Source organism: Phascolarctos cinereus, unplaced genomic scaffold (assembly GCF_003287225.1).
Source record: "Phascolarctos cinereus isolate Bilbo 61053 unplaced genomic scaffold, phaCin_HiC Scaffold_9;HRSCAF=440, whole genome shotgun sequence".
Classification (NCBI taxonomy): Eukaryota; Metazoa; Chordata; class Mammalia; order Diprotodontia; family Phascolarctidae; genus Phascolarctos; species Phascolarctos cinereus.
The window spans coordinates 151,232,431-151,245,352 of NW_027556402.1; the positions used below are offsets into that span (position 1 = coordinate 151,232,431).

The 12,922-nt window shown below is 34.7% G+C and overlaps 1 protein-coding gene across 1 annotated transcript in view; it reads left to right on the forward strand.

The window, feature by feature from the left end:
- GABRG1 (gamma-aminobutyric acid type A receptor subunit gamma1) overlaps positions 1-12,922 on the forward strand; it is a 101,328-nt gene that overhangs the window by 77,082 nt on the left and 11,324 nt on the right. Inside the window, exon 8 of the mRNA XM_020990714.2 lies at positions 5,777-5,988. Coding sequence (XP_020846373.1) covers positions 5,777-5,988 — 212 coding nt within the window. The remainder of the gene's footprint in view (positions 1-5,776; positions 5,989-12,922) is intronic.

The following is a 12,922-nucleotide window of genomic DNA, read 5'->3' on the forward strand; positions in this document are numbered from 1 at the left end:
TGTTATTTACAATTGATATGTTTGCTTTTTGCTATTAATTATTTTTTATGCTAGCACTTCTTTTTCTTTCTTTTTTTTTTTTTAACCAGGGAGCCATTTCCCAATAAATACACATCTTTCTCCACAAAGTACCTTCTCTTGAAACAGTTATCCCAAACCAGGTACTTAGGATGACTTTAACTGATGGTACATATCACTTTGTAGTTTTGTATTTTACTGATACTGAACAGAGGGAATGTATTCTTAACAATGATAGCAACAAGACAACACTGTCTGTTGTATTGTTAATTCTATTTCTTTTCAGAGTTTGCTTATTTACAAACTTGCAGTCATTGATATTTTGTTTTATTAACTTTTATCATTTTAAACAATTCTTCTCATGTTCTCTGAATTCTTCCTAGCCATCGCTAGTCATAGCACAACAAAATCCTTTTATATTCATTACCACACTTTCTTCAACAATATCGCAATCATTGCGCACATATTTTGATTCCAACTTTTTGTTATAAAAAATCTAGTTATGTAAATCTGTTGTGTATAGGGTCTTCTCTTGTTTTCAATAAATTTCTTTTGCTTTGTCTTTTGAAAACATTATAATAACATTGAACTATTCTGAAAATGAACCAATTATTATTTTAAAGTCACATAAAAACTATTTCCATGTCTACAATTCATTTACAAAGATAGCTTATTGTTCAATTGATTCACTCTGATGAAAAATAAAACTTTCTGACTACTAATACTGATTTCATGAAAAAACATTAAAAGCTAAAGGCAGAATTTCTATTTTTAATCACAAAGGGCCCCTTCATGTGGTTGCCTGATATGGCTGGTGAAGATCTTTTAATAATGTATAGTAAAATGTAAATCACTTGGAATCATCAATATTAAAGCTCAAGACATCTAACTACGCAGCTGGCAAAAAAATTGCCTTGGGAGTCTGACAAGGATGTAGATGTTGCTAATAGAATATATTCTATACCTACCTTTACTTGGTTTCCTATGATTACTTTAATATGAAATCCATTTTTGTTTCCAATATACATACCATGTTACATTCTTCTGTGTATTATTGGGTTTGCAATTATAAAAAAAAAAACCCTTGCCTACATGACTTTATGGATTTTAAATGGCATTTGATAAATGATTGGTTTTCTTGAGCTATTAAATAAGAGACTATAGTGAACAGAGCACAGTTACTGGCAGTTGGGATGACCTGGGTTTAAATTCTACTTTTAACAAATTACATAGTAGCTTTGTAACCATGCACAGGCAAGGCATTTAGCCTTGCTGAGTCTCGGATTTGTTGTATGTGAAATGGGGGGAAATGGTGCCTATTTTACATGGATCTTATGTGGATCAAATGAGATAATATTTTTTTTTCTTTTTTGGCTAGGCAATGGTGTTAAGTGACTTGCCCAGGGTCACACAGCTAGTAAGTGTCAAGTGTCTGAGGCCAGATTTGAACTCAGGTCCTCCTGACTCCAAGGCCAGAGCTCTATCCACTGTGCCACCTAGCTGCTCCCATAATACTTCTAAAGTACTACTTTGTAAACCTTAAAGCACTACATGAGTGCGCTTTTGTGCTCTGGAGCAACCCCAGAGCCTCTGGAGCTCTTCCTGGTAGATGAATGTGAAGATTAACAACTCTCCCACATTCATGGAAAAGTCAATGTTATTTATAAAGTGTCTTTGGGAAACTGGTCCATGGAGGAGTGTGGTAGTTAGATGTGGAGCTTAAAATGGTTGAAAATTGTAATGGAAGAACCTATTTCTGCCAGATGTGATATGATTCAGACTATGCAGAGTATAAGACTCACCCAAGGAAGGAAATACTAGAGGACTGAACATGAAGTTCTGTAAAAACAGTGTCCATCCATCTGGAATGATAAGAGAGGGAATCTCCAGAATAATGGAGTCTATGGACAAGCTAGATGACAAAATACTTTATGGTCTGCCCTGACAATGAATAATTGTGTGCAGCACAGGGTAGAAGGAGTCATTTGCTGACTGAGTTGTGGGTCCTTCATTGCAACTCATTATTGAGTAAATGATCCAATCTTGAAGATAACCACTGGATTAAGTGCATGAGAGGGAAAAAAGGTTGTTTTTACCTTGAGGAAGCCTGGTATTATGGAGGGAAGAAGTCCTTGAAGTCTGACATATTGACTATGTGATCCTGATCAAATCCTTTAGCTTCCTGTTGCTCTAGGCAATTCTTTAAGAGGACAAGTGGCTGAGAAGGCACTGACTTGCATTGATGAAGGCAGTTTCATCATGTGGAAACTCACTATAAAAATGAAAAGATGGTTGTGGGTGGGGGGGTGGGGAAATAGACCACTGGCTCTGGAGTCAAGAGAGCCTGAATTCAAATCCTGCCTCAGACACATACTAGCTTTGTGACCCTGAGCAAGTTACTTAGCCATGGTTGCCTCCAAAGAAAAGAAATAGAAATCAAAAGATAGGACCAGTCCCTATTCATATCTTTGCCTTAGATCTGAAAGGAGACCTAAAAAGAAATGTAGTAGTTTCTGCTTCCCTTTAACATCCCATGCTTTTTCACTAGTATATCCATAACCAAGTTAGTAGGAAAGAAGAGGAAGGCTAACAGAGGCTTAGAATCAGAAAAGAACTAAATGTGCTTAGGGAATTGCCACATCAAATGTCAATTCAATCATTTGCTTCCTGAAGTCTCAATTGCATTTAAGCTATCCCCAGGACCAGCCTGGACCTGGAATGTCTCTGTCTCTCATCTCTCTTTTCCCTGTGACTCTCTCTTTTTCTGTCTGTCTCTATCTCTCTGCCTCTTTCTAGATAGATATAGACATATAGATAGATACACAGAGATAGATAGATGAGATAGATATATTGGTATGTTTATGCCAGACGTAGTGAGCTCCTTGAGAGCAGAGACCCCGGGGTAATTTTTTTTTGGCTTTATATCCCCAGAACTTAGTATAGTACCTGGAACATTGTAAGCACTTAATAAAAGCTTGTCTACTGACTGCAATAACTTTCTTCCTCCACTATGCCTTGTATCATCCCTGTTTTTCTGTTAATTTTTTAAAAAATCACTGTTTTTTTTAAAGGGGGCCTGAAAAAGTCCATTTTCATTATGAACTTGCTCACGTATTTCTTCCTGGGGGGAAAAAGTGTTAGGTTATTTCTATCATTAAGTTTATATGATGCCATACACCAGTGCATTATGAAATAGCAAATATGAATTATATAAGCGCAATATACCTGCAAGTATTTAATATTTTGAAATATTTAAACACAAACATGTTTTATCAAAGACTTTACATTCAAAATTTGGGTTGTATCAATATCTACCTGGCAAACAATTTTCAGAAATTGTGGACATGGTTGGACTATCCATTGGAGAATTTGGAGAGAAAAAAATCAAAGGTTAAAATCTAAGGCTTACAACAAGAGGCAATATAGTATAGTAGATATTGAGGTGGCACCACATCTGGGCATAGTTTTAAGACTCACCTCCAACACTTATTCATTGTCTTACCCTGATTAAATTGTATAACTGCTCAGTATCCCAGGCCAGGCTATAAATAACATTACTCACTTTGTATCTCCCCCATCAAGCACAGTGCCTCAAAAATTAGAGGTAAATAATAAATTCTTGTTGAAATAAATGAAAATGAAGATTTATCATTCCCAACAACGATCTGTGAATATGGGTTTTATGAATATGAAGTTTTAATTTGCCAACTGAATATATTATAATTTAAATAGTAATGAAGAGAATCTTTGTCTAAGAAAGACCTGGGTTCAAGTCCTTCCTCTGACAGATATTTACCAATTCAGTTACAATTCAGTTCTGAAACAATGTCTTGAGAATTTCTAATCTTTACTGGTAAAGGGAATTTCTTCATTGAACGTTCTACACAACAATGAAATCACAGGTCCAAACAAAGCAAAACTGAATAAAAATCACAGTATTTTTCATTTTTTTAAATAGAGGTAAGTTCTAAATGTTCTGCTACCCAGCTTAGAACAAATACTACTTTGTAGTTTTGAAATGCAAATACAGTTTAAATAGAGTGTGGTTGATATAAGGGAAAAGACCCGAGCCATCTGCCTTTGACTACCCTCAGTGCATATGGCAAGGAAAGAAAGAGATGGTGGTCATTTAACATATTTAAGTCTTTGATATAAAAACTATTTTTTTTTTCTGGAGGATGATGGAAAGAGCTACATAATAATTGAGACTTCATATGTTGCTATGAGTGGTGTCAAAGGAAAATTTGCATATCTGTCCAAATTTTTGAAAATGTAGAACTATAATTATATAGATAGATGTCTCTACCCATGCCATTATATATGCTTTTTTGGACAAACTGCAAAGATTTGTCATATGTAATACTTGCTTTTTAATAAATACCTTAGTGTCAGCAATATTATGTCATTATTCATTTTACCTTTTACTGTTAAGTTAGCTTTATTTTTATATTAAGTGTGAAAAGATCATGTCAGATCATGGGGTTACAGAGTGGCATAGTGGATATAGTTAGAATAACTAGAATATATAGGCATATTTAGAATGTTTAGAATGCGGGCATTCACATTAGAAAGACTTAGGTCCAAGTCCTGATTCTGACACTCACATGTGACCATGGGCTAGTCACCAACCCTTTTTTAGTTACAAAAGTAGCTGCTAGTGATGTCTGATTCATTTTTTCCTTATGAAGCTATAGGTATATACCTATAGGTAGATCCTGATACTGTATATTCACCTCTGTTGTAAACCATGTGTATCTATCTATCTATCTATCTATCTATCTATCTATCTATCTATATTTATACACACACAGGTGTATATGTGTGCTAGCTATGTGACTAGACAAGTCATCTAACATCTTTGACCCCAAACAACTCACTAATTCTAGTTACAAATAATTTGCATCAGTGGAGGAAGTTTTTACACTTAAAATTTCCTCACAAAAATAAATGAAAATTTATATATACATATAACTATATGTATATACATATATATGTGTACATCTATGTATATGTGTGTATGCACATGCATACTTGCAAATACATGCACATATGGGGGAATTAACAAGCATATGTTAAGTACCTGTTATGTGTCAGGCACTATGATAAGTGCTTTACAAATATTATCTCATTTGATCCTCATAACCCTGGGGGGTAGGTGCTATTTTACAGTTGAGGAAATTAAGGTTAAGTGATGTGCCCAGGGTCATGCAGCTGCATATGATGTTCCACAGTCTTTGGATGCTCCAGATCTTTCTGATTGAGAACTATTTGCTATCCACTATGCCACATTGCTTTTCAAAAATCAGTCAATAAAAGTAAGTTCTAAATTTTTTCAAAGCTTTTGTGAAATTAATTATCATGTAATAAGTAGCATGAACTATTTAAAATATTGATAATAAGATAAAATTGGAACCTACAATCATATTTATCAATAAATACTCCTCAAAATGATGAAAATCATGGTGATTTTATTATATTGCATATTAATTTTTCTTATTTTGAAAAAAGCTTTTGCCTTATTAAAGGAAGACTGATAATGTTATAAACTCTTTTAAAGGCTTTAGATTACCACCATAAAATTGGAACATGTTATAATTATAATCAGCAATAATTATTCCCCTCAAAAAGCATGATAATCAGAGTAATTTCATTGAATTGTTTATTTATTTACCCGTAGAAGATGTCTGTTATATGAAAAGATATGTGGTCCATAAAGCCACCTGATAACTTCTTTCTCTTCCTATTTGTCTGAATGTAGGTATAACCACAGTGCTGACAATGACAACACTGAGTACCATTGCAAGGAAATCCCTCCCTAAGGTTTCCTATGTGACAGCTATGGATCTCTTTGTTTCTGTTTGCTTCATTTTTGTTTTTGCGGCCTTGATGGAATATGGAACCCTGCATTATTTCACTAGCAACAAAAAGGGGAAGAAGCTTAAAGACAGGAAGTACAAACATAAGTCCAGGGTATGTTGAAGCTTACAAATCTGTCACTCCGGTCTACTTATAGTGCAGTACTGGAAAACATACGTATGTTATTTTGCTTATAATAAAATGCTTGAGGTATGGGGTATGATAGAGGGTGAATGAAAATAAAAGGAGATTAATAATACCAGTAAACACTCCTCCAATGCAAAATTCACCTTCAAGACCCTTGGAAGACCATTCCACACAAGCATAGACTTCTTCTTTTAGTTTAGCTCATCTTAAGTTCGAAACCTTTTTTTATGTTAAAATTTTCCCTCTCGCATTTTAACTTTGTTATAGGATTTTGGGTTCTAGCTGAACTTGATGAATTTCACTGAAATTATTTTCATAAAGAAACACGCTCTTAAAAGTTGTGATGCTACTTATTTTTCATTGCAGAAAAAGGCAGAATTATATATACCCCATCCCCACTATCTCCCCCTCCTACATGTACACTTTTTTGTTGTTTGGCATGAAATTAGAAAGTTGAATTGGATAATATCATACTTCAATCAATAGATATTAACATGATTCACTACTTTTGGTGAGCCTGGGAAACATAGCCATCTATTTTTTCCCCATTCTTTTTTCAAATACTTAAAGTCATCTCTAATAAATATTTTAGAAGCAAAAATCAAATATCTGTTTAATGATAATTAAATAGGTGAAAATGGTCTATAGGAAAAATAGTGTAGGGTGCCCTTTGCATCTAGAAACAAGGGAGGGATGAAACTCCAGATCATTATCCTCTTCTTCTTGAAAGTGATTCTTTTTCAGTTTTTTCTCACTTCATTTTGCCTCTTTCCTCCTTTACTTTCACTCTCATTCACTTCTGGGATATTTTGCAATTCATTTAAATGAAAAACCATTTATGTTAGTCTCAGTGCCAAATCTCTGATTGCTTGGTATACTTTCACGGGCACACAGATATACCCAGTTATCTGACTAGTTCCTTTGGGAATCAATAAGATCTTCCCACTGAAAATAGGAGGTACATCCCAAGAGAATGGAGCCTATTATCAGTCATGCAGCTCTGCAAATTTGCATTTCAGAATTAGTTTCTCACTCTGCCTTTACTTGAGATTATTTTATCTCTCATACAAACCCAAGTCAATAAATGAAACAGCCCCTTAGAGAACATTCAAGGCAGATAGACCATTCCCAACTATGTTTTGAATGGAGAGAAAGCAACTTTTCCACAATTATTTTTTAACTCAAGCTAAACATCTCCTTCAATGTCAAGTTTCTCCATATGTTGATCAGTAACCACATTCAATTACTCTTTTAAAACACTAGCATCTAACCTAGTTCTTCTTAATGGAAATTTTTTTCTGATATTTCTTGAGGTTACATTTGGAGGAATTTAACAATAGGAAAGTCTAAAGAGGCAACATGTGTCAGTGATATTAATTTCATATGATTGGAAAAACAACAGCAACACATAAACAAACCCTAAGATATGTTATCAAAGATTTTACAAATGAGCGTCAATATGCGGAATAGAGAGGTAATTTGATGTAGTGATAGATACCCAGCCTGAGAGTCTATAAGATGTTTCAACCCACATGTGACACATACTGGCTGTGTGACTTGGGGAAATTGCTTACTATTTCAATGCATCCAGGCAACTTTCTAAGACTACAAATTGCCCTGCAGAAGCTTCTCTGTGTTGGTTTAAGGAATTTCCCCATTAGGAAATGTGGGTAAAGGTAATGAAGAAGATGGAGTTTGACATCAGGCTAAAGATGAACTCCAGAAAAATCCTGATTCCATTTCTGCCTGTAATACTTATTGATTGTAGGACCATGGACAGATCATCTATCCTCTTGGAGCTAGCTGGCTATTAAGTTATAAGTAGATTCTGAGTAGCAGTGTGGAAAGTGTCCTTAGATCTTCAATGGATGAAGATGGTGAGATTTAAGAGTTAAAGGAATACAATTTCAGTTATATTATTTTATTTTAAGGCTATTGTGGCCTTTGCAGCTCCCTATTACAAATGTTAATAAGTTAGTGGCTGAAACCAGGACTTTGTAATTACATGTTGTGCTGTTATTGAGGATATTAAAAAAAAAATCCTTTAGACCTGTTAAAACTGAGCCCCGAGAGGCTACCTAAGGAGTTTGAAGACATTTTCCTTTCTTCTTAGTTTGGTTATGCTGCCTTGCCAATTCTTTCAACTCTAGATGGCATGCTGAGTGAAAAACTGGGTTCAGTGATCAAATCTGATTCTCCCCCATGGCTCAATGTTCAGCCATATGGTCTTGTTAATCAGGTGGATTGTAGCACATTTTCATGGTTTATAGACAGCTGTGCATACTGCTGTCTACAAACCATATACTTGAGGCCCTTATGGAATCTCTGTCTCCTTTCTGTTCCAAACTAAGCAACCAAACAGTAAGCTCATTGCCAAAAACATCTGCCTGTTATCTGGCCATCACATCTGTTTATTCTGTTCTCTCTCATACATTTTACCCCTGAACATATAAGCTTTTAGAAGTATAGATTTCATATTATATATAATATACATACATATGTACACTTATATATACATATGTACACTTACACACATTACCTAATGTACATATATACATGTATGTGTGCATACACAGACAAATATATGGCTAGATAGATAGGTAGAGATAGACAAATAAATATCCTTTTTGCTCATTTCTTCATAGAAATCCTAGGGCCTAAGGCCACAGCTGCTGGGTCAGAGTAGCTAAAAGGTCAGGGCATTTTTCTTGAAGCTCAGAGAAAACACTTTCCATAACACAGTTGGTGGAAAAATCTCAACCCTCTAGTCCTTGGATTCTTTTCTTAAGGAACATCCAAGCCTGCAAAATAATTAAGTTATAACCGCAGTGAGACCTGACAAGATACATTTTTTTCAACCTGTCAGTTTCTCAGAGTGTAGGAAAAGAATTGTTCATTTACATTAATTCTTTTGAGCCACAATCCTATTATTATAGGGTCATTTTCAATGGTCCCTAATTTTATTTCTAAATGGTTGGGTCTTTTTTTTAAAGAAAAACTATATTAATTAAGTAAAAAGTGTTGAACCTAAATAGAAGGATATTTGTATGGTGCAGTCAAAAGCTATTGTGTAACAATAGCAGTTATTTTTCCATAGGGTTTCTCACCTAAAATCACCATGTAAGATAGCAAATTTTTTGTTATTCCAGACCCATAATATTCACTATTGAGTTCTTCATCCAACAAAGACCCAGAGGAGATTGTCAATAACAACCAAGGGGACCAGAAAGCCTTCACAGAAGAGGTAGCATTTGAGTTTAACTTTAAAGGAAAGGTAGAAATTCTACAGGAAAACCAAGGAGAGCATAGAGAATAATACATAGGCATAGAGACAGGAAAAGACAGGCAAAGTTTGTAATGTAAGTAATACCATAGATGCATAGAGTACATGGAAGGGCACAACATGAAAGAAGGCCAGAAATGTAAAACAATGGCAAGTTGTGTAGGCCTATGAGCATTTTCTTTTTACTTGTTAAGTAGCCAATAAATTATTACCAAAGATTTGTAGATACGGTCATGTTGAATCATTAGGATTATGAATAATGAAGACTATTCTGGAAGAAATTAAAATGATAGTTCAGAGGGGGAGAAGGTAAACACAAGAAGAGAAAAATTTTTCAAGATTCTAACACAGAGGGTAATAAGAGTCCATATTAGTGTGGTAGCAGTAGGAATGATGAGGATGTGATGATTGGGAGAGTTGTTGCATCAGTGAAATTGATAAAAGGTGATTTCCTGATTAAGAGAAATGATTTGAGAAGGAAAAGAGAGTGAAGAATCAAATATAAAACCAAGGTTTTGAATATAGGGATTAAATAAAGTGATTCCATTCAGGGAATTAGTTAAATTTAAAATAGGGGCAATTCAAGAGGCAAATATAATGAGCTTTATTTTTAATATATTGATTTTGAGATTATCATGGAACATGCAGGTGGAGATATCTTGTAGGGACTGTCAAGGGGTGAATTCATGCCTCAGAAAAGAGATCAATGAAGGGGATTTTGACTTGGAGGTCATCTTCATGGAAGGAGTGAGTAATTTTAGTAACTTGACTAGGACTCAGTTTTTTCAACTCTAAAATGAAAAGGCTGGATGAGATGAACTCAAAGATCTCTTCCATTTCCAAATCTCTAATACTGGGAGCCTATGATTCAATGAAACTTATTATTTTTTTCTTTTTTTTAGATTTAATATTTTATTTTTCCCCATTACATTTAAAAACACATTTTAACCTTCATTTAAAAAAAAAGTTTGAGTTACAAATTTCCTCTCTCACTTCCTACCTTCTCCCCTTTATTGAGAAGGCAAGCAATTTGCTGTAGGTCATACACATGCAGTTATGCAAAACATATTTCCATGTTACTTATGTTATGAAAGAAAAACAGACAAAAAAAAAACCAGGAAGAATGAAATGAAGAACAAGTATGCTTCAGTCTTCATTTAGACTCCATCAGTTCTTTCTATGGAAATGGATAGCATTTTTCATCATAAGTCCTTCAGAATTGTCTTGGATCATTGCATTGCTGAGAATAGCTAAGTCATTTACAACTGATCATCATACAATATTGTATATTGCTGTTACTGTATGAAATATTCCCTTGTTTCTGGTCATTTTACTTTGCATTAGTTTATGCAAGTCTTTCCAGGTTTTTCTAAGAGCATCCTGCTTATTATTTCTTGTGACACAAGAGTATTCCATCACAATCATATATCACAATTTGTTCAGGCATTCTCTAATTCATGGATATATCCTCAATTTCCAGTTCTTTGCTACCACTAAAATACCTGCTATAAATATTTTCATACATACACAGCTTTTTCTTTGTTTTTTATCTCTTTGGAATATAGACCTCATAATGGTATTACTTGGTCAAAGGGTATTCATGGTTACATAATTGCATATACAGAATTGCTATACAGAAAGGTTAGGTCAGCACAATTCCACCAACAGGGCATTAGTGTCTCAAGTTTCACACATCCCCTCCAAAATTTGTCATTTTCCTTTTCTGTCATACTAGGCAATCTAATAGGTGTGGGGTGGTAGCTCAGAGTTGCTTTAAAATGCATTTCTCTAACCATTGGTGATTTAGAACATTTTTATATGACTATAAGTAGTTTGGATTACTTAATCTGAAAACTACCCATTCATATTATTTGCCATTTATTACTTGGGGAATGGCTCTTACATTTTTATAAATTTGACTTCTTTACATATTTGAAAAATGATGACTTTATCAGAGGAACTTGCTGTTAATTTTTATACAATTATAATTACTAACTATGTATTTCCCTAGAGCTATTTTTCCCCCTTTTATCCTACTCTTTCTCCTTTTACCCTGTCCATTCTCAAAAGTGTTTTACTTCTTTTACCTCACCCAATCTGCCCTCCCTTCTATGAACTCTGCCCTCTTTTCTTATCTCCTTCCCTTCCTATTTTCCTGTATTATAAGATAGATTTCTGTTTCTGAGTGTGTATATTATTCTCTCTTTGAGCCAATTCTGATGATATTAAAGTCCATATGCTCCCTAACCCCCCTCTAATTCAATGAGATTTAAAGGGAGAGTCTAAAAAGGAAAGATTAATGGGCCATGGATAAAGAATAGGGGGAAACCTACCTTAAGAGTTTAGAAGGAGAACAAGGTGCCAGCAAAAGAGAAAGTGGAATAATTATTAGAAAAGTAAAAGAAGATGGTATCTTTGGATTCAAGGGATCTAAAACCATCCATCATCAGGGATAGCTAACAGCATGGAAATATAGAGATTTCAAGGAGAATGAGAACTGAGAAAATGCCACTGGATTTGGTGATTAGTTTAGCAAAAGTATCTTTGAAGATAGCAGTTTTGAATGCTAGGGTAAAATCAGATTTCAACAGGGTGAGCAGAGATGGATGACAATGAAGTGGAGCATTGAGTATAGATAAATTCTTCTAAAATTGTGACTATGAAGGGTATGAGGAAGATGGAATAGAATTTGGATAGGAAGAAACATATATTTTCTTGACTGAGTAAAACTTGAAGGTATTTGTAGGCAGACGAAAATGTAACAGTGATGACAGTAATTGAGGGGACTGATGGACTCATCAAAGTCATCTGTCCTGTGGAATGTTCCCCTGAGGAGTCTTCTGTGCCTAGCCATACTGCCATCCTTGTGAAACAAAGTCATCAGAGCCATATCCTCTGAGCCTTCTATGTGTCCAAGATCTCTTAAATGTATATTTGTGATAGTACTTTCAGAAACTCTCTCTCTCTTAAGGAGACAACTCTCAAAAAAAGGGGTGAGGGTCCCAGAGAGTGAATGAGACACAGCCATATTCTTTTTAAGGAGATGAATATCAGCAGGAACAGAATTTTCAGGCATGTTAAAAGTCTTCTTGTAAATGGCATTTGGCAAATCTCCCAGGAAAGATTATGTGACAGTGGTTGTAGCAAGTACCTTACTTGAACAGCTATGAAGGATCAGGGGACTGACTGTAAAATGTGTTAAAGTGACCATTTTGTAACACTATGTTTGGGGAATCCAAGAACTGCTCCATAAGTTAAACAGTCACCAAGAATTATTTTTAAATGATAATTAGATAACACTTGGGATTTGTTTTTTATTTCAGCTTCAAAGAGAGAGCCATTTCTGAACATGATAAGTTCCCTGGTGCTTTCAGGGCTGTTTGCTAGAAATAAAGGTTGTCGTAGGTAAAGAGATCTAACTGAAAGCCTGAATTCTACCCCATTCCACAGTATTAAAGAATTCACATGAAATCAATCAATCAATCTGTCTCTCTCTCTCTCTCTCTCTCTCTCTCTCTCTCTCTCTCTCTCTCTCTCTCTTATCATTATTAGCTGTGACTATGCTTAAGTGAATTTTAAAAAATGCATCTTCCTTGGCTGCAGCTAAGATAAGCAGAT